The sequence below is a fragment of the Capra hircus genome, chromosome 16 (genome assembly GCF_001704415.2).
Source record: "Capra hircus breed San Clemente chromosome 16, ASM170441v1, whole genome shotgun sequence".
In the NCBI taxonomy this organism is placed as follows: Eukaryota; Metazoa; Chordata; class Mammalia; order Artiodactyla; family Bovidae; genus Capra; species Capra hircus.
Window position 1 is genome coordinate 69,401,660 of NC_030823.1, and position 22,769 is coordinate 69,424,428.

Sequence of the window (22,769 nt, forward strand, 5' to 3'; positions counted from 1 at the left end):
TTTCAAAATATTGAAGATTATGTAAAAATCACTTTGATTTTTAGGAAGTTGTTTCTCTGGCAGGTACTTTTTCCAGTGTTTGCTGCTTATAAAATTTAACAAAATTAAATACTCAGGTTTTGGTATGAATCACAATACCTTGTAAACTATATTTAAGATTAAAAAAAAAATTGTAGTAAAGTACACATAACAAAATTTACCATCTTAATAATCTTTACGGGTATAGTTTATTGGCATTAAGTACATTTGCATTATTGTGCTACCATCACCATTAGGTACAAGACTCTCTTTACTCCTGAGATTTTCAAAACTTACTACTGCATGCAAAAATGTCAGATACATTTTAAATGAAGCTATTTACATTTTAAACATGTGACAAAATTCAGCCTGGAACTTAAAATCAAGTTATTAACTAAACTTTGGGGCTTGGTGTTTAATGATGATTGTACAAACCACGGGCTTCCCAAGTCAGAATCTAAGATCAACATAAAAACCGTGATCATTCTTCTCTTAAAGAGAGAGAGAATTCAAAATGCAAAGTTCAGTTTTGCAAACCCAGAAAAGACAGGACTTTTGACAGGATAAGAAACTAGATACTCTTCTGTCACTGGATAAATCCTGTGAGAAGTCAAAGAGGTGGTAAAGAATCAGACTGGGGCCTGTTCCATGCCATCACAGGAGCGCGTGTTTCTTATCTGTGGGAGCCACCCTCGCCAGAAGAAACGGTTTCAGTTCATGCGGTGGTTGCTCTTAACGGGCAAAGAGGCAGCAGTGTTCCCAATCTCCTGCTAAGAGTTTATTAACTGAAAAGCAGTGCAAGGTAGAATCTGAACCCAGGGTTTCAGGACCTAAGCCCAGTTTTACTTCTGAGAGAAACTCTTCTCTAAAATTATAATCTTCTCTATCTTGATACTTCTCCGGTGGCTTCTGCAGTTGAGACTTGTCAGGACACTTATTTTTCTCAAACACTGCCCTCTGCAGGTGGTTTTGTTCGGAGGCTATTTCGGGAGCAGCAGCTGAAGCTTGGGAAACAGTTTCAATGCGTTCTGTGTTGTCACTTCTATAACTTCTTCCACTGAGACCCCTTTCACCTGGGCAATATATTCTGCTGAAATGGAAATGTTCCGGGGCTCGTTCCGTACCTGAAACAGAACAAAGAGACACTGAGTCAAACGTGACGCTCGACAGAGGGAGACTGTGGATAAAAGATGAAAACGAGTAGGTTAAAACAACTGATGGGTTCTTGCCTTTTTTTTTTTTAAGGGGGTTGGGAGAAGGCCCTGAACTTCAGCCTGAAAGCTAAGGCTACAACACTGATTTTAAGTCTATGCTGCTCTTGAAACATAGGGCTCACAATACCCTAGGGCAGGGAATTAACAACTGAGGTCCCAGAACCTCGCACATGAAGCAGTCTGCACAGTGGACACTTGGTGACCTGACCGAAGCACTAACTGCCCCTTGGTCTGCTCCTCAAGCAAGTGCTTGTAAAGACTGCTCTGCTGCGTGGCCACCACACCCCACAGGCTGCAGTACAGTTTGATTCAAGTAACGCCATCGTGTGTCTGAAGACTAAATAGGTTATGCACCCTTATTTCACTGATTCTAAGATGCATTTCTCCCCTATCTTAACGTCTCTGAAACTGATAAATATTTTACTGACATCCAATGGCATGTGAAGGTATAATTGGTAGTGTTTTCTCCTTTAAGGGTCACAAAATAGTGGTCCGTCTTCAATCACTGGCATTTAGATATGATGAAATATATTACTGTTGTTATTATTTACTCAGGATGATAATGTTCAGAGGAATATGACAACTGTTAAGAGTAAAAAAACCCAAAAAACCTTGATAATGTAGGCTACTAAAAAAACAATGAAAAATGTGCACCCAGATTTAGGTTCAAGGACATTCTTTATATTGTGAACAACATGGTTTGAACTGTGTGGGTCCACTTAAACACAGATTTTTTTTCAATAAAAATTACAGTACCGCACAATCCAAACTTGGGTTGAATCTGTGAATGCAGAACCATGTGAAAGAGGGCTGGATCCAGGGATGTAAAACTGAAGACATGGAGGGCAGATAGATGCGGACTTTCCATGGTATGGCGCAGGGCTGGAGAAGGTGTCAGTACCCCTAACCACTTCGCTATTCAAGAGTTAACTGTACCATGTTGGAAACAAACAACCTACATGGCAATATCCGGTTAAATATACTCAACATGCTAAAATTTATATAGTTATTAACCAGGATGAGGAAAAGTGTTTATTTATTGAACACATATTTTCACCTCATAAAAGCAAGTTATGAGATGATGTGGTAAGGTTAATTCTGTTTTTATGAAAAACATCTTATGTGTACATATATGAATATAAAAAAGTGTGGAAGGACATAAGAACCTGCATTTATTTAGTGCTTATCGTAGGCAAGGTTTTGTTCTAAGTTTTTCATGGAATTTCTCATTTAATCCTCAAAATTACTCTAGGAGATAGGTACTATTATTATTACCATCCTTTTTTACAGATAAGAAGGGATCCTAAACAGCTAGTAAACAGCCCAACTGAGGTTTCAACCTTAGCAATCTGACATCAGAGTATATACTTTTAACCAGTATACTATAGTGGTAACCTTTCAGTTGTAGATGGTTCTATTTTCTTATTATTTTCTGTGTTTTCTATTAGTCTAAGATAAACACATCTTACTCAACAAAAAACATATTCACTTTAAAAATTCATTTATTCAATAAATATTTTTGAGTACCTACTGTGTCTTCCCTTTAGGTAAATATAATTTATAATGGTAGCAATATTTATTTATTTATTTAGGCTGTGCTGCAAGGCTTGTGGGATCTTAGTTCCTAGATTAGGAATTGAACCTGGGCCATGGCAGTGAAAGCACCAAGTCCTAACCACTGGACCACCAGGGAATTCTTAGCAATACTGAAAATATGATTCTTTATGGCCTATAATAACAAATGTAGAGTAAAAATTTCATAAATCTATGACTATATCAATACATACATGTACTGAAAGACACTGAGGCTAATTTTAGCATGCTAACTAAAAACAGAAAAATGAACATTTATTGAGCATTTACTATATATCAGACACACTAAGCACTTTCATATACATTACTTCATTTAATCCCCACTGTAATACTTCAAAGCATTTTACTATTATTTAACCACATTTTATAAATGAGAAATAGTTTCAGAGAGATTAAGAGACTTGACCAAAGTCACACAGCTAGTGGGTACCATCACACACCAGATCTGAATCCAGGTCTTTCCGACTCTAGACACTGGGGTTTTTTTTTTTTTAACATTTTTTTTATATTAGAGTACAGTTGGTTAACAATGTTGTGGCAGTTTCAGGTGTAGACACTAAGCGTTTCTACTACACTGGTCTGGATTTCAATATTACATAAACTAGGTTGTGACCCATAGCAAATAATATTCTTTGGAGCACTACTGCCATATTTGGAAAAGACCTGATGAAATTTAAGTCAATATAACCTTTCAACCTAGCACTACAGTAAGATTCCATTGTATTTACTCTGTAAGGAGAAACACAGCTAAATTGAAAATATTTCAAATGAAAGATACACTAAATAATGTAGAAATAGGAAAATCATTTACCTGTTTTTCTGGTCCCAGTGCAGGGGAATCCGTTTCTAAGCAAATTGAAGTTAAAGGCAACTGTTTCACAAGTTTCTGCTTCTTAGAGAAAAGAGAAAGCTAGTAAGTTTAAAACATGAGAAGTAAAGATTAAATAAGGAGCATTAAACCTACCTGGCAAAAAAAAAAAAACAACAAACCTACCTGGCAATGCATTCTCTTTGGCAGGAATTTAAAATTCATGCCTGAACATTCAACTAATAAATGTCCACTATGTTCTCATCATTCTACACTAACAGATTTAAAAAGACACATTTTTGGGAATTCTCTGGTGGTCCAGTTGTTAGAACTCTGTGCTTCCACTGCAGGGAGCCCAGGTTTGATTCCTGGATGGAGAACTAAGATCTCACAAGCACTGCAGTGTGGCCAAACAAAAAAAAAACATTCTTTGCCAAAAATTATCTGAAGCCTCTAGGAACTCAAAAGAGTAGCAAATGAGGTACTTCCAGCAAGAAACCAAATATCTGGTATCACATGCTCACTGAAAGATCCGCGGAGAGATTTCTACTGTTTCTCCACCACTACCGTACGCGGGGTTTCTTCCTGCTGTTCACTTTAGGTCAGTCAAGGTTTTAGGTTTATAAATCCAAGTTCATGTGCATATTTTGAATTTTAGATTAGGAAATAGATGGTTTTATATTCTGTTTATGATTTTGCCTGGATTATAAGAACTTCAATTAACTCAGTGAGTTTTACACCAAGAGCAATTCTCTTGTTGCCACTGCACTTTTTAAGATAAAAAACAGAACGGAGATACATGATGCAGAGTGGAACAATGATGAAATAAATTATTTTAAGAGTAAAATTTCAGGGCTTCCTTGGTGGCTCAGCGGTAAAGAACCACCTGCCAATGCAGAAGACATGGTTCGATCCCTGGTCCGGTAGGATCCCACATGCGAGGGGCAACTCAGCCCGATCACCGCAGCTAGGGGCCTGCACTCCAGGGCCTGGGAACTGCAACCGCTGAGCCTGCACACCCTCAAGCCTGTGCTCCCTAACAAGACAAGGCACTGCAAGGGGAAGCCCACAGGCTGCAGCAAAGAGAAGTGCCTCGCCCACAACGAGAGGAAAGCCAGCATGGCAACAAACACCCGGCACAGCCAAAAAAGAAAGAGTAAAACTGCAAAAGCACAGGAATATGCATGCTCGTGCACTGCTGGCAGACAAAAATTAAACTGGTATAAATTCCTCAAAGGAAATGCGACAATTTAACCACATATCTAAAAATTCATACCCTTTTTCTTAACGGTTCCATTTATACACAGTAACTGCAAAAGTTATGTGAACAACTGTGGATGTGCAAAGCTATTCACTGAAGTGCTGTCTGTTAACAGTGAAAACTAGAAACAATGTAACCTTTACTTAAGGTAATGCTTAACTAAATTAGGTACATCCATATTGTGAAATATTATGTAATTATTTTAAAGAAGAAATAGGTCTATGTTTATAGATACAAAAAATATCTATGAAGCTAACTCAAAACAAAAAGAATATGATATCATCGTATTTTATATGAATCAGATGTTAACAATGATTGTCTCAGTGGTAGGATGGGTTGGGTTGACCGGAAATTTGTCTTTTTCTGAAGTGTCTCTATTTTCTATAATGCACAAATATTATCTTTAAACTTAGAAAAAATAATAGCATTTTAGTTTAGAAACGGAAATGATAGCACTGCTAAAAAGTACTACTGAATAAGAAATTTCTCCATGAATGGTAAAAGTAGGAAAAATAAAAGTAATCTTGGATCAACTATACTTCAATAAAAATTAAAAAACAAAACTAAAATGCTAAATTGGTAAATAAAAACATAAATTTGGACTATGGCCTCCCCTGAGTCTTAAAAGGCTGGTTCAAGAGTTAATGATAAGGAAATGTGAAGATATAGAAGTAATGAATAGTTGTTGGGTTGGAAAACTGGTTAACAACCTTAGAGTACAAATCAATCATATAGGAGAGTCACCAAATTTCCAGTTCCCTGAAAGATACACACAGAGGTCTGACACACATTCCTAAGTTGTTTTTACAGGAAGCGGACCGTCACCAGATGAAACTGCTGACCTCAAGCATGTAGATCTCCGGCCATTTGAAACCAGAGGATTGACTGATGATGCTTAAAACTGTATCTTGATGTCAACCAATTCGAGCACTGGGTACCAGCTGATCACATGCCCTGCAGCCTCCTCCCTCACACGGCCTTTAAAAACGCTTTTCTGAAAGCTATCGGGGAGTCAGGTCTTTTGAGCATGAGCTGCCCAGTTTTCTTGTGTGTGGATCCAATTTATCTATTTTTTTTCTTTGGTGATTAGCGCTTTTGGTGTCATGGCAAAGAAAACCACTGCCTAATCTACGGTCACCAAGATTTGGATCTGTTTTCTTCTAAAAGTTTTGTAATTTCAGCTCTTACATTTAGGTCTCTGATCCATTTATGAGTTACTCTTGATGTAAGTATGAGGTATGGACTTAAGATTAATTTTTGTAATGAAACCAGAATAGTACATAACAGTACAGTACCATAAAAATTAGTGAACAGGAAAAGTTCACAGCAGTAAAGTGAAAGTTCCTATTTTAAAGTGTTATGCCACAAAGTGTAGAACCAAGTTTAATTAAAGATTTTACCTGCCCACTTCTTACGATAGAAGGAGGAATTGAGAAGAAGTATCCGGCTTTTACCCCTTCCATGGCTACAGATGGCCGACCGTCAAACGCATGCAGCAACACTTTGTCAGCGCCTCTCAAAAATTAAATCAGAGTGCATTTTATTTCCTTAATGAAAGGTTTTCCCACTAATCAAATTGAACAACACAGATTTTAAGTAAATGTTGGTCACTAGAAGGTTCTGTGGTTTCTAAAGGATAGATAAATGTACAGTGTTCAACCAGTAGAATAAAAATAAATTCTTATTCTGCAGAATAAATTATATAACATTGAAACAAATTTTAAACAATTATTTAAACTTCCCATTCCAAACCTTCTTGAAGTTTGTGAACTGTCAAATTATTGTTCCTAATAGGTCTTTAAATGGTTAAACTGTCCTTAAGAAGGATGCTAGTAGAAATGAGGAATTGAATGATTAACAAATTCAACAGTACACACACACATACATATGTACTGCTCTTACTTGATCCAATTAAAAAAACTTATTTTACTTGATCTAACTTTTCATTCGCTTTATCCTCGTCTGACGAACATTACAATCACACTGAAAACCTTATAAATAGTAGGCTGACTTGCAAAACCATCTTAATTGATTTCCATCCCTACCCTGGCCTGCTCCCTTCTCTTTAAGAAAACAAATAAAGATGTCTTTTTCTATGAGAACATGGACTAGAATTGTCAAACTTAAACATTAGGCACATTTTTCTCAGGAACCTACATACCTTGCTCATTTAAGAGGCTGATGGTAGGTCTTCCGGCTGAGCGTGAGTGAACATTTCTGTTGAACAACAAAAAAACCTCCTTTTAAGTATTTACTATGAACATATTATTTTTGATCTATTAAAGTAGTTAAGAGAAAAAGAAAAGTAGAGCTCCATTTCAGGAGAATCATTATTTATCACTAACGTGCTTTAAAACTATTAATATAGAAAGATGATAATTAACCTACAAAGGCAAATTTAGTCTTTTGGCTAATTGGACCTGTCTGATTAGGACTTGTCTTTGCTCTTCCTTCTGTTCATCAGTGCCAGCAAATCTGGGGGAGAAATCCAGTCCAACCTATAACAGAAAAATAAAACAGAATCACATTTATGGTTTAATGAACCCCCAAAGGCAGATGATGGAGCAGTACTGTCCAAGAGAAATATAATGCGAGTCATACACTCAAGCCACATACACAGCTTTACAGCTTCCAGTAGCCACGTTAAAGATACTAACAAGAAACAGGTGAAATTAACTCTAATAATATACTTTGTTACAATTCCTAAAACATTATCAATATATTACAGTCATTCATATTATTATCTTAACACATAACCTATGTAAAATTACTGAGTTATTTTACATTCCTTCTTTGAGGTACTGAGACTTTGAAATCATCTGTGCATTTTATCCTGATAGTACACATCAGTTTGGGCCAGTCACAATTCAAGTGCTCAACAGCTGCATGTGGTCACCACACTGGACAGTAATGATTATAAAGGACTGCTTCCCTTGATACTATTTTGGCATGCACTGCTATAAGCTATATTCTGAATGTGATATTCTTATCTTTTATCTTTACAAGTGGAATTACCAAGTGGTAAAATGTCTCACAACTTTAAATTATTTAATAAGTTTTTTATTATAAACTCTAACCTATTAATATTTAAAGTATGCTTGTACATACTATTTCAAGTAACCAGAGAGATGGCCTTATTTAAGCAAAAGGAAAAAAAGCAAAGCATATTGAAATGTTAATAAAGCATCCATTAACAAGGCCATGGGGAGGTGTTCTATTGTTTTATCCCTAAGTGCTTTTGCTTACTGAGGAAGTACTGACAAGTTGTTATTCAGCTGAGCAGGGTGAACATAATTATCTAAGTCTGTTCTAATCACTGACACTGAATTAGGGACTGCCTTCATGTATCACATGGAGGTCTGAATTAGAAATCACTTGATCAGCTGGTGGATATTTACCTCTCCAATTGCCAATAACTGATCCTTATAAGTCTCGATAATGGGCAAAGCTACATCCAAATCCTGGGATGAAAAAAAAAAAAGTAAATTCATTCAAATAAGAGAGAGGAATGTCATAGGTTTTGTATCAACACCTATTATATGCCAGGCACTATGCTATGCTGGGTCCTTTACATACAAATCCTTTACCCAGTTGAGGAACTAGGAATGGTAATCCTTCTATAATGGTGAGTAATTCTAGCTGAGCAGAAATGTCCCATACCCAATTAGTTATAAGAACATTACTTCTTATGAAGATTCCCACTTCAACACTTCCTTCTGTTTAAGAGGCATTTCCTGGTATTTAGGAGGAGTGATCTGGATTTCCTGGAATAGCTGAGCAAGAAAAAACAAAGCACCTCACCTTGGGGAGTCTGAGAGTACGTAGCTATATTCTCCTCTTAGGGTACGAATGAATGACTTGTGAATTTTAACAGTGATAATCCCAAACATCTTTTGCACTATTTTCACTGATTTCATTTTTATAGTTCTGCATACCCTATTTTTGTCCTAAAGTTTCAACAATATAAATACTAAATATCACGTATATGGCTGTTTGTCAACTATTGAAGTAACTGTACAGTTAATTCCATAGTTTCCATATCACTATTTCCACTTAAAGAGAATTTTCCCTGTAAGGGTTTCCTTGTAAGAGAAAAACAAATATGTGGAAAACTTGGTTCTAGATATTTTAAATTACTTTGAGGATTTCAGAGTATGTAAATTCAAAGTATTTCTAGTGAGAATAATCAGAAAAAGGAGAATTAAGAAAAGGGAGGTAAAACAGATGGTCGAGGAACAGGAGATGTTATAATTATGCCTCAAGAGAGAGAAAAGAAGATGAGGAAGGATAAATAAAGGCCTTACAATTCCAGTAGACTCAATGGAGCAGAATTAACGTTGTCAAGAGGAGCTAAGGGTACATAACCCTAGTTATCAGAGAAGGTATCTGACAATAGCTCAGTGTCAGGAAAAGATCTTCTGTATCAAATGTTCAAACTAATCTGTGTGTCTGGGACCTCAAAGGGACTGGAAAAGTTGGAGAGATTACCCAGGAAACGTAGCACACTTAGAAACCTTAAGACAAAGAAATTACGCATTTGGATGAAGACCAGATATAGGGAAAAAAATCTTCCTGGGTATATGTATTATCTATAAAAACAAGGAAAACAAACTTACAATGAGATTATTTCAATTCCTTGTGAAATAATTTGGAAGTTTCTGGCAAGTCAAGGATAGTAAATTGTTAAGAGAAATACTACTTCATACCACTAATATGTATAAATATATGTGGTCTTCATCATTTTAATAGATGTAAAAATATTTCAAAGGACATTCATAGGTCTCTTTCTGACTTTAGCTCTATTCCTACTTTCTCCATAAGGTCTCAAGTTCCTTAATAGCTAATGGTTCTATTGTGGGGTTTTAAAATATTCTATACCTTTATACTCTATGACTGGGAATACTGCAAATAATGATTCACCATTTACAAACGAAGACCTGGCAAGGTTAAGTGCCACAGATAGCAGAAGGCAGAAGGCCAAGTCTCTGACTTTAAAGCTCATGATGTTTCCACTATGCTGTTCAAAGAAGGAGGGAGAGAGAAGGAAAGGAAGGGCAAAGGGGAGGGAGGAGAGATTTATTCTGACTGACTTAAAATAATTAGAATATTTTTTATTTAATAAAGAAAATATTTAGCCTTTAGAACCGGGATCAGGCTTGTAACAGAAATGAGTGAAGTGGGTTAAGCAGGGACAGGAGCCAATGTATGGCTCAGTGGGTAAAGAATCTGCCCAAAATGCAGGAGATGCAGAAGATGTGGGTCCAATCCCTCGGTGGGGAAGATCCCCTGGAGGAAGGCATGGCAACCCACTCCAGGGTTCTTGCTTGGAGAATCCCATGGACAGAGGAGCCTGGTGGGCTACAGTCCATAGGGTCACAAAGAGTCGGACACGACTGAAATGACTTAGCACTCATGCACATATACCTTATAACCCACATTTTCTATAAAGTTATATTTAACATTGTAGCATCATAGTTAACACTGTGTAAGTTAACTATTTATTTTTGAACTGCTAGGCTGTTCCCTCTTTTTCTCTATTACAAATAATGCTGTAATAAACCTCTTTGTGAAAGAAGATAGAATTTCTTTCTTTTGGATTATTGCTTTAGAATAAAAATCAGAAAGAGGAGGATTACTGAGTCTAAGGGTAATACCATTTTTTATGGCTCCTGTTTTATAAGACTATTACCTTTAATGTGACACTTCTTTGGTCTTCTGGTGAAACTCCTTGAACTGGGTGAACACCCAAGCATGGCAGGACAAACCCATTATACCTAAAAATGTAAAATGAATTAAGAAAGCAGGATTATTAGACTAGGAGACAATGTTACTCTGAAGAACAAGTAGGAAAGAATTTTTTTAAGGCTGTTAATGTAATTTTTTCCCTGCTCATTCTCTTTAAAAATGGATGATCTTTGATATTGCAAACATGACACCATATATGCATCCTTATTAGCAATTCTATTTCTTTATGAGAAGTAGCACCTTTCTGAAAGCTGGATAATCTTTTCAAATTCTCCTGAATGTTCAGCGACCACGACAAGAGCCATAATATTGGCCTGAAACAAACATGAATAGAATTCAGTTATAGTCTCAAACAATATCCATCCAATACAACTAAATAACAATTTAAAGTCTTCTGTGCTTTTAGTTATCCTTGCTCCCTCACACTCCATCAATATCATAATGGCCATCACTAATTAGCTACATATGTTTTGGACATATGTTCAGTGAATATAAATATTACCCCATTTAATCTGCACACCCTTCTGACATAGGCATTGCTGTAATCCATTGTTTGGATCAAGAGACATTTGGATGGAGTCAAATAACCTGCCCAAGATCATTAGGCCTGTGTTACTCCAAATACCACACTCATAATTAAACTGCGATCGTGAAAGATGGCTACATATAAAAATGGCAACCATTTCTATAAGTTTGAAGGAAGATCACAAAATGCTAGTTGTAATGAATTTCATAAATGCTTCCCAAAATTAACAATTTTCCTCCAAACAAACCAAAATGTTTCAGAAAACTTTTATAACTTTTCCAAGATCTTCAGAATAATGCTAATTTGAGCTGACAGACGCACCAACCTGTTCTATATAGCTGGCATGCCTGGTGTCTGTGGGCATGTGTTTTGGATTCAGACTATCTTGTCTGTATCACTTTACTAGTGATGCATCTTTGGACAAATTAATCTAGGCCTTAGCTTCCTCATCTATAAAACAGGTAACGGCTGCCTATAAAATAGTAGCTTCCTTAGAAGGTTGTTGAGAAACATTAAATGAGATAATGTACAGAATGGGTTTAAGTTCAGTGCCTGGCACATAGCAAACAACAGATGCTGCTTATTGTTAATGTATTTTTTACTGAAGCAACATCAACATATTATACCAACATTTCAAGCTATCTTAGATCAAAATTAGTAGGAAGATAAAAACAACCAAAAAAGAGCAAGTATAGCTATTGGCTTACTTTCTTGGCTTTCTCCAGCACATCATCCAGATCCTAAAATAAACATAAGTAATCATGATCATTTTAGATGGATAAGTAACTATCCTTTGCTTGTGTATACCAATGCAGTTGAGGCACCATAAAGACTGACAATGATGGCAAGGAACAGGGTGGTGAGAAGGGCCTAGCTGATGCACCTTCCATTTACTCTCTCTGTAAATTCTGGCTTATGTTCCCACTCTACTGGAACAGAAACTGTTATTGTCAAATATAAAAGACAGTTCTCTGTCCCACTCTACCCTTCAGCAGCATTAGAAACTCCTCACTTGTCTACTCTTTCCTTCCCCAAATATTTTCCACTCTTGGCTTTTGCAAATACTTCTCTCTAGCTGTCCGCTACTTATCAAGTCTCCTTGACTGGCTCTTTCTCCTCTGATTTCAGGACCATAGGCTTCTCTTCCTGTACTTCCTGTTAAGTGATCTCATTACTATACTCATTATGCCAGTGAGTCCCCAATTTTTATCTCCAGCCAAGATTCTCTTCTGAACCCAAGATTCACATTTTAAAATGACCATATGACATTTCCACTTGGATGGACATCAGGTTTCAACATGTGCCAAGCATAACTATTTTCTCCCCAACAAATCTGTTCCTTCTGCCTGCCTTCTCCAATCTGTTTTCCCTCATCTCAGTAAACAGCACCACCATCTCTCTCCAGCATCCTCAAGTTCTTCCTCTCCCTCTCTCTGCACATCCAGTTCCTCTTAGTATGTACTTTAGAATCGATCTCCAAAATATAACTTGAATCCGTCTGCTTCTCTCGCTTGCAACTCCCCTGTAACCTCTATCATCTTTAGTCTCAATACTGCAAAAGCCTCCAAACCGGTTTTCTAACTTCTAACCCTTGCTTTCCAACTTCTAACCCTTGCTTTCCTCTATCCATTTACCACACATCAGCAGAAAGGTTTTTAAATGGATTATCAGATCATGTCTCTCTCCTTCAACCACCCACCCACCCACCAAACCGTTCTACAGGATCCCCATTGTGATTCTAATGAAATGCGAATTCGTGCCTCACCTATCCTATGCAAACTTCTTCAGTCCGATTTAATGCTTCTCTCTTTTTAGCTCATCGGACGCCACCCAGCCTTTCGATAGCTTGAATGTGCCAAATTCTGTCCTGTCGGGGGGCCTGCAACCCGCCTGCTTTCCTCACCACCATGCACCCACCGCTTTGTTCTTCTTCCGCAATTTAAGCGTCACCTCTTGAGAGGTTTACCCGCCAAACAGAACCGCCTCTTCTTTCTCTAATACTAGCCTCTGGTTTCCAATGTAGCAGGTAAAACACGTTGACATTACGCGTGGAACTTCGCCCCCCGGGAGGATAACTCGAAGGGTAAGGACGGGGGCTGCCCCGCTCCCACGGGCCCGACCTCGCCCTCACGTACGTGGTCAAAGTCCGGGGCGGAGAGGTGGCAGTGACAGTCCACCAGCCCTACGCCCACCGCCCCCATCGTCGCAGCCACCGAAACCCCTGGACTCGCCGGCGGAACCGCAGCCGGAACCCGAGTGCCGCGGTGGGCTGAGTTTCCGGCCGGACGAGTGCTCCTTCCTCCCGGGAAACCCGCCCTTCCGCCCTCAGAATTCCCGCCCCCAGTTCAAGTTGGAAAAATGGAGCGGGCCCTTCGGTCGGTGGCTGGTTCTCCTTCTCGGGACGTGAGGAGAGTGGCCAGGACAGAAGACAGGGCCTCGGTCCCTGCCACATACCGAAAAGACTTCCGTGTGCGCTGCACCTCGAAGCGGGCCGTGACGGAAGTGCTAGAACTGTGCAGCAGCTTCGTGCAAAAGCTCGGGGACGCGCTGCCTGAGGAGATTCGGGAGCCCGCGCTGCGAGATGCGCAGTGGGTACGGGCCCAGTAGCCATCTCTTGTCTTTTCACCCGCTTTCTCCACACCCGGGTCTCAGTGGTCAGGAGGAGCCCACGGCCGGCTTTGGCAGAGTTTAACGGTGCCCGGGAACGCGAGGGAACGAGATAGATGCTGGAGGCAGCCGGGTGTTTTAGTTAATTTAGGCCAGTGCTGTCCGACCGAGAAATTCAAGGCGAGCCATGTATGTCACTTGAAATTAAAAGGAAGAAAATAGGTGAAATTAATTTTAATGATATTTATTTTAACCGACTGTGTCCAAGATACTATTTTAACTTGTAATAATTTTTAAAAAAGGAACAGCTAGTTTACATTCTTTGGTTCATACCAGCCTTTTCACATCTGTCTTGAAGCTGATGTCTTTTTCCACTAGCTACATTTTAAGGCCTCAACAGCCACAAAGTGGCTAGATTGTCCCCTCTTGGACGGTGTAGACGGAGACTCAGAAAGGAGAATCCTGAAAGTCAGTCACCAGGCTAGCTTTTGGTCTGTCTTTTTGCTTGTTTTTAGAATATCTTGTAAAAAGAGCGAAAACATTTTCCCTACGAGTCTAAAGTAGATAAGGAAGCTTCCCATTATAAACTTCACTAATATCACACTGACCCTTATAACTCGTTTCCCCTTCCTTTCTCAAGTATATTGCAAAGCTGTGTAGAAGATGAGGTTTTCTTGCCGGGGGGGGGGGGGGCGGGGGGTGGCCAGGTGCGGGGCGTGGTGGGAAGACACAACAAATTGAGGGATTCGTGCCAGTCTGAAGAAAGCGCACAACCTATTTATATACAGGGGAAAATGTTAAAATGTTTGTAATGCGGTACAGTTTTACTGACCACAATGCAAACAAAATAAAGGTTAAGTGGATGAAGAATGTAAGAACACTCCCTGGGTTGTGATTCTGTGTTCCAGTATTGTATACACTGACTTTTATATCATTCCTCCCTTGCTAGCAAGGGAAGGATAGAGACATACCTGAGGACGTTTTTAGTAGTAGTTTGATGGGAGACTTGTTTCTTTGTGTAATGATCTTAGAATTTACCCCTTTCCAGGAAGTGCTAAGGTACTTAGAACATTAATTCTCCTTATAGGAAAAGAGGAACTTGGCTTAACTGATTGTACTTTATTAATGGATGAGAAAGTAAATTAGAAGATAAAAGATGTGAAGATTTAAACTACCAAGGGAATTCACTTGTGTTTTAGTTAAAAAAACAGATACAAAGGTGGAGGCTTCAGTAATGTTGCCTCTCTATCTAAAACCACATAATATAGTAACATTTTTTGTAATAGTTTTTTTAAAACTTTATTTTATTGAAGTATAGTTGATTTACAATGTTGTGTTAATTTCTACTGTATAGCAAAATGATTCAGTTATACATATATATGCTTGCTTTTCCATTATGGTTTATCGCAGAATGTTGAATATAGTTCTCCATGATGTGCATTAGGACCTTGTTGTTTATCCATTTCACACGTAAAAGTTTGCATCTGCTAATCTTAAACGTCTAATCCATCCTTCTCCCTCCCACTTCCTGCTTTGTACCCACAAGTCTCTTCTCTGTGACTTTGTTTCATAGACATGTTCTTCTGTGTCATATTTTAGATTCTACATATAAATGATACCGTATATCTTTCTCTGTCGGACTTCCCTCACTTTAATATGGTAATGTCCAAGACCGTCCATGCTGTGGCAAATGGCTTTATTCCATCTGTTTTGCGGTTGAGGAGTATTCCGTTGTGTATGTGCTGCGTCTTTATGCTTTCTCTGTTGGTGGACATTTAGGTTGTCTCCATGTCTTGGTTATTGTAAACAGTGCTGCAGTGAACACTGGGAATTGCATCTTTTTTTAAATTTTTAAAGTTACTTATTTAATTTTGTGTTTGGCTGGATCTTCGTTGCTGCGCGAGGACTTTCTCTGCTTGCGGCGAGTGGGAGCTACTCTTTAGTTGCTGTGCTGGGAGTTCTCTTTGTGGTGGCTTCCCTTGCTGTAGAGCCCTGGCTCTAGGGCACGCGCGCTCCAGTAGCTGTGGTGTGTGGGCTCCGTAGTTGCAGTTCCTCGATTCGAGAGCATAAGCTCAGTGGCTGTGGTGCACGGACTTGGTTGTCTCATGGCATGTGGGATCTTCCCAGACCAGGGATTGAACTCATGTCCCCTGCATTGGTGGGCAGATTTTTAGCCACTGGACCATCAGGGAAGTCCTGCATATCTTTTCAAATTTTATTTAGTACTTTTCTCCAAATATATGCCCAGGAGTAGGATGCAGATCATATGGCAACTCTTAATTTTTTGAGGAAATTCCACACTGTTTTCCCTAGTGGCTGTATCAATTTACATTCCTGCCAATCATGAAAGAGGGTAGCATTTAAAATTTGTAGACTTTTTATTAAAGGCTTTCAAAAATTATTTAGTTAATTTTGGCCTCCCTGAGTCTTCACTGCTGTGCTCAGGCTTTCTAGTGGCAGGCGGGCTTCTCGTGGCAGTGGCTTCTCTAGTTGCAGAACACAGACTTGAGGTGCACCCGCTTAGTTACCCCACAGCATGCGGAGTCTTCCCAGACCAGGAATCAAATCTGTGTCCCCTGAATTGGCAGGCGGATTCTTGTCCACTGGACCACTAGGAAAGTCCTGTGTATTTTTTTCTTTTAATATTTTAATTTATTTATAATGGGTGTAGGTAGTGGGCTGGGGACAGAGATTGAAAATAACAATCCCAAAACAACAGAGATGGAGGATGTGGACAGCGTATTCATCTCCTATTGTTGATACAATAAGTTACCACACTGAGTGGCTTAGCCATAAGTGAATCAGCCATAAGTATACATATATCCCCTCCCTGTTCAATCTCCCTCCCACCCCTCTACCCCCCTACACCACACTCCTGCCTTCCCACCCCTCTCGGAAGTCACAGAGCACCAGGCTGAAAGTGAGTGGAAGTGAGAGTCATTCAGTCGTGTCCGACTCTTTGCGACCCCATGGACTGTACAGTCCATGGAATTCTCCAGGCCAGAATACTGGAGTGGGTAGCCTTTCCCTTCTCCAGGGGATCTTCCCAACCCAGGGATCGAACCCAGGTCTCCAACATTACAGGCAGATTCTTTACCAGCTGAGCCACAAGGGAAGTCACAGAGCACCAGGCTGAACTCTGTGTGTTATATAGCAGCTTCCGGGGCATGTACGATCTTCCCAGACCCGGCACTGAATCCATGTTCCCTGCACGTTCCCTGCACGGGCCAGGGGATTCTAAGCCAGCATCTGCTGTGCACGTGGGAAGGTGTGTGTCAGGGCTGCTCTCTCAGTTCACCCCACCCCTCCTTCCCTTGCTGTGTCCACATGTCCGCTCTCTACGTGTGTCTCCATTCCTGCCCTGCAGATAGGTTCATCAGCACCATTTTTCTTGATTCCATATATATGCGTTAATATACGATATTTATTTTTCATTTCTGACTTGCTTCGCTTGTATAACAGGCTCTAGGTTCATCCACCTCAGTTCAGCTGACTCAAATTTGTTTGGTTTTATGGCTGAGTAATATTCCATTGTATATACGTACCGTAACTTCTTTATCCTTTAGTCTGTCGATGGACGCCTAGGTTGTTTCCATATCCTGTCTATTGTAAATAGTGCTGCAGTGAATATTGAGGTATATGTGTCGTTTTGAATTATGGTTTCCTCAGAGCATATGCCCAGTAGTGGGGTTGTTGGGTCATACGGTAGTTTTATTCCTAGTTTTTTAAAGGGCCTCCATATTGTTCTCCGCAGTGTCTGTATTGCATTCCCACCAACAGTGCAGTACATTCTCTCCAGAATTTATTGTTTGTAGGCTTTTTAATGATGGCCGTTCTGACCATCATTTAATGATGGCCTTTCTGACCATCACCTCACACCAGTTATGGTACGTAACTGGTGTGAGGTGATACCTCGCTGTAGTTTTGATTTGCATTTCTCTAATACATAAATCACTGCAGATGGTGATTGCAGCCATGAAATTAAAAGATGCTTACTCCTTGGAAGAAAAGTTATGACCAACCTAGATAGTATATTCAAAAGCAGAGACGTTACTTTGCTGACTAAGGTCCGTCTAGTCAAGGCTATGGTTTTTCCTGTGGTCATGTATGGATGTGAGAGTTGGACTGTGAAGAAGGCTGAGCGCCGAAGAACTGATGCTTTTGAACTGTGGTGTTGGAGAAGACTCTTGAGAGTCCCTTGGACTGCAAGGAGATCCAACGAGTCCATTCTGAAGGAGATCAGCCCTGGGATTTCTTTGGAAGGAATGATGCTAAAGCTGAAACTCCAGTACTTTGGCCATCTCATGCTAAGAGCTGACTCATTGGAAAAGACTGATGCTGGGAGGGATTGGGGGCAGGAGGAGAAGGGGACGACAGAGGATGAGATGGCTGGATGGCATCACGAACTCGATGGATGTGAGTTTGAGTGAACTCCGGGAGTTGGTGATGGACAGGGAGGCCTGCGTGCTGCGATTCATGGGGTCACAAAGAGTTGGACACGACTGAGCGACTGAACTGAACTGAATACTTAATAAAGTAACATTTAAAAAAATTGATACAACTATGCAATGAATATTAAAAAGACAATTTGGATAATCCTTGAATAGAACTGGATAGAGTAAGGATTTTACTTTATAAAAATCTTTAAAGTATAGAATACATACTCTAACTCATAATTACCAGTTATCATTTGACTTAAGCTTATTTTTTCCTTTTTAAAAAAGTTATTTTTAAATAGAAGGATAATTTTAAACTTTTAATTATATAAAATGTATTCTCTTTATGAAAAATAGCATAAAGCAAAAATCTTTGAATTCCTCTCTCCTATCCCTCTTCCTTTTTGGAAATAACTTATTATTTTGGAGGATATAATCCTTCTTTTTTTTGGCTTTAAAGCTGTCTCTCTGTTTTAAAAAGTGTTTTGTTTTTTTAAAAAATACTGTCATGCTGATGAATTGTTAACATCCTGCTTTTTGTTTAAAAAAACCAAATATGTCATTGGTTATTATTTGTTAATGTTATATATAGATGTACTTCATTCTATTAGTATTGTATGATATGGGTATATTATATATTTAGCCATTCTCCTAATTTTGAATTTAGATATTTTTCCCTCAGTATTTCATAATATCAAACAGAACTGAAATAAGCATTCTCAGTTTATCTTCTTTATGTTTTTATGAGAATGGTCCTTTAGGTTATGTTGATAGACGTGAAGTTGTTAGGCTATAGGGAATGTGCATTTAAAATTTGGATGTACCATCAAATTTCTTTAGTTTTTTACTTTTTAATGTATTATAAACATTTTTAATGTTACAAAAAATAGACTAGCACAGTGAACATCCATATGTCTATCACCAGATTTAGCAGTTATCAAAAATATGTTATACTTCTATTTTAAAGCAAATTGCATCTCTCATGTCATTTCATCATTATATACTTCAAAGTACATCTCAAAAAAAAAAAAAAGAGTCCTAGGACTTTCCTTGTGGTCCAGTGGTTAAGAATCTGCCTTGCAATGCAAGGGATGTGGGTTCAACCCCCAGTGTGAGAAGAACTCACATGCTGTAGAGTAACTAAGCCCAAGCACCGAAACACTGATCCCAAGTACCGCAACTAGAGAGTCTGTGTAAATCCATCTACCATAGTGAAAGATCTCCAGTGACGCAACGAAAATCCCATGTGCTGCAACTAAGACCCAACGCAGTCCCCTCCCCACCAAAAATACAGTCCATTGTAAAGTAGAAATTAATTTCACTTTCTTTTAAGCCTGTGTATTTTCCCACTTGTTAATACTGACTCATTCAGCAGCAAATGTATTTCTTATACCCTTGAGATTCATTTGAGCCCAATTTGTTAGCTTGTTTTCCTTTCATTTACTTCCCTGGTGGCTCAGACAGTAAAGCATCTGTCTACAATGCGGGAGACCCGGATTCGATCCCTGGGTTGGGAAGATCCCCTGGAGAAGGAAATGGCAATCCAGTCTAGTACTATTGCCTGGAAAATCCCATGGACAGAGGAGCCTGGTAGGCTACAGTCCATGGGGTCGCAGAGTCGGACACGACTGAGCAACTTCACTTTCACTTTCCTTTCATTTAAGAAGTAAATTTTTTTTGTTTGTACCAATATAGTAAAACTTTTCATCACATTTTCTCATGGGTAGCTTAATGGCTGTTGGAACTAAAATGTAGGTAGAATAAATGATTGAAATGGAATCTCACATCATTGAAAAGCAAAAGCATAGCAGTAATCTGGTCATCTACTTTTTTTATATTCTCTATCACAAATCTGAATTGTCCAAATGTTTGAATTCAGTATTTAAAGTTATTTTTAGTAACTTGATTTTTGTGACTTTATTGCAGACTTTCGAATCAGCTGTGCAAGAGAATGTCAGCATTAATGGGCAAGCATGGCAGGAAGCTTCAGACAGTTGCTTTATGGGTATGTGACTTCACTTTGTCCCTCTGTCATTCATTTCTGAGTTATTTTTGTAGCCATTCCATTTTATTTCCTGCCATGTCACATGGAAGATTCCTTCCAGGATCTTAGTTCCCCAACCAGGGATCAAGCCCATGGCCCCTGTAGTGGAAGCTTGAAGTCCTAACCATTGGACTATCAGGGAATTCCTACCTGTTTTCAATGTCACCTCTTTACTGGCAGAGTCCCTTTACTGGAAGAAAAGAGAAAATCAATGTAGAAGACTATTAACGTCATACACTGAGGCAAACAACGTAGTGGTTACCATGATCCTTTATATATGCTATCTGGCATTCCCACAGGACTTTCATCTGATCAGTCTTCAAAAGTACCCTTGTCAATAGCTTATTGGAAAATACTATAGAACTGTCATGAGATGAAGCAGGCCCAGAGAATTCCTATGCTTAATACTTTATAAATCAAGTTATATATTTATAAGCGATCCTTTGAGTAGATAGTGAAATACTGTTAGAAATGTGAAGTTAAACTGTGTAAGTACCATAAAAAGAATGAGTTTAATATTTGCAGAAACCTCCTTAAAAAGACAGAATATTTTGCTGGTCCAGGCAGACTAGATTGCACCCTACCTAATGAAGGTGACATATTTAAAGAAATTGAAGTTTTAATAGAAAATGGTCAGTGTAGGAAGGAAAAAAAAAATGGTAGAAAAAGAATGATCAGTGTGGAAAGAGAGACAGAATTCTCTAGCAACATCCAGGAAAAGGGCTGTCCTGACAGGAGGACTGGAGTGCCTGTTGGTCACCATGGTGATGGTACAGAGATCTGACCAGTGTAGACCGATGTCTCTGCTCGCTGTTAAGATTAACCACTTAAACCTTTGAGCATATGCCAAGCCCTGTCAAGTAATTCTCTGTGGCTACAATTTTTCTTAGCATTAAGATAATTTGCCCAGAAGACTTTACTCTCTACTCCTTGGCATTATTATAATTACCTCTTCAAAGACACCCAGAGTTCACTTTGTGGCTTACATTTTAAAATGGAAAAAACAACATCAGATTTTTCACCTATTAGCAGAGTGATTGCCAGTTAGTGGGGAAAGGCAGCATATGAGAATCACCTAGGAGTATTTTCAAACTAGACAGCCTTTACTGAGTGTTTATGTGACTGTTGTTCTCTGAAGTCAGTTTGGAACTGCTGTATTGTTTGGTCCAGACTGCCTTTAGCGTATGATTCATCAGTTTATAGATCAACATGTGTATTTTCTGACAGGTTGGCAGCATGAGTGTGTGGCTGAAACCTGGATGTTCTCTGTCCCTTTCCCTACCGCTTATAACTCTGAGGGGAAATAGTAGAGAATACTGCAGTTTTACCTTCTTTCATGGGCACTCAATCAATGTTAGACACCATACCAAGTTCAAGGAAATAAATGAAAAGATATGATTCTTAACATTTAGAAACTCATCATTAAAGGAAGGAAATAGACAAAAACACATTACTCCTCAGGAAGTGGGAGAAGACATAACAGAGTAGGTTGCTATTAAACGCATTTAATAAATAAAAGTATAGACAGAAAGGAGGTTGGAAGGACGTTTGAAGCAAAGAAAAAATCATGTGCAAAGGCACAAAGTGAAAGTTGCTCAGTCATGTCCAACTCTTTGCCACCCCATGGACTGTATAGTCCGTGGAATTCTCCAGGCCAGAATACTGGAGTGGATAGCCTATCCCTTCTCCAGCGGATCTTCCCGACTCAGGAATCAAACCGGGGTCTCCTGCATTGCAGGTGGATTCTTTACCAACTGAGCTATCAGGGAAGCCCTAAAGGCACAAAGGAGTGATATGTTTGGAAAATGGCAGAAGTGAATTGAGACAGATGAGGCCAAGTTGGGACCAAATCACATAAAGCCCTGTAGCGTATGCTGAGGAATATGCACTTTATCCTGTAGATCAGGGGTCCCCAACCTCTGATGATCTGAGGTGGAACTGATGTAATAATATGTAAATAAAGTGCACAGTATATGTGATGCCCCTAAACCACCTCCCCATAGTCCCCTCTTACCTTAAGGGGATGTATCCAGATTGTCCAGTCGATGCCTGAAGTCCAGATAGTACCAAACCCTGTGTATACTATTTAAAAAAAAATTTTATTGAAGTATAGTTAGTTTACAATGTTGCTGTTCTTCTGTACAGCAAAGTGACTCAATAATAGACATGTATTTATATTCTTTTTCATTATGGTTTGTCACAGTATATTAAGTATAGTTCCCAGCGCTAGTAGGCCTTTGTTTATCCAACCTATATACAATTATGATAAAGTTTAGTTTAGAAATTAGGCTCAGTGAGATTAATAACAATAACGATAAAATAGAACAATTATAAATAATCTGTAATGAAAGTTATGTGAACATGGTCTCTTTCCGTCACTCTCAGAATATCTTACTGTATAAATTTAATGCCTTTTCTGTCTAACTAAAGACTTACCGTGCACTGTGGCTGTAACCTTTGCAGTTTGAGGAATGACAACAAAGCTAACACAAATTTCTTTTTTCTTCTTCACAGTTT

At 38.9% G+C, this 22,769-nt stretch overlaps 2 protein-coding genes across 5 annotated transcripts in view; one reads left to right on the forward strand and one right to left on the reverse strand.

The window, feature by feature from the left end:
• TATDN3 (TatD DNase domain containing 3) lies at positions 209–13,439 on the reverse strand. Of its 4 annotated transcripts, none has more exons than XM_005691003.3 (10): positions 13,301–13,439; positions 11,873–11,905; positions 10,880–10,953; positions 10,584–10,668; positions 8,293–8,355; positions 7,283–7,392; positions 7,056–7,111; positions 6,295–6,407; positions 3,637–3,714; positions 209–1,142 (listed from the first exon to the last, which is right to left on the reverse strand). In XM_005691003.3, exons 1-10 carry the CDS (start codon positions 13,364–13,366, stop codon positions 999–1,001), a joined length of 822 nt encoding a protein of 273 aa, XP_005691060.1. In that variant the 5' UTR covers positions 13,367–13,439; the 3' UTR covers positions 209–998. The 4 variants fall into 4 exon arrangements, with proteins under 4 accessions (XP_005691060.1, XP_005691059.1, XP_013825865.1 ...); XM_005691002.3 differs by having other exon boundaries at positions 3,637–3,717; XM_013970411.2 differs by lacking the exon at positions 10,880–10,953 and having other exon boundaries at positions 3,637–3,717; positions 13,301–13,412.
• NSL1 (NSL1, MIS12 kinetochore complex component) overlaps positions 13,499–22,769 on the forward strand; it is a 41,459-nt gene continuing 32,188 nt past the window's right edge. Inside the window, exons 1-2 of the mRNA XM_005691007.2 lie at positions 13,499–13,757; positions 20,135–20,213. Of these exons, the coding sequence (XP_005691064.1) occupies positions 13,524–13,757; positions 20,135–20,213 (313 nt within the window). The 5' untranslated portion in view covers positions 13,499–13,523. The remainder of the gene's footprint in view (positions 13,758–20,134; positions 20,214–22,769) is intronic.

Excerpts from the sequence above, each read along its gene's own strand:
- TATDN3 (XM_005691002.3), bottom strand. The coding sequence starts at position 13,366 with ATGGGGGCGGTGGGCGTAGGGCTGGTGGACTGTCACTGCCACCTCTCC. Across the intron at positions 11,906-13,300 it reads CCGCCCCGGACTTTGACCAC|GATCTGGATGATGTGCTGGA; the intron begins GTACGTGAGGGC and ends TGTTTATTTTAG. Across the intron at positions 10,669-10,879 it reads ATTATCCAGCTTTCAGAAAG|GTATAATGGGTTTGTCCTGC; the intron begins GTGCTACTTCTC and ends TTACATTTTTAG.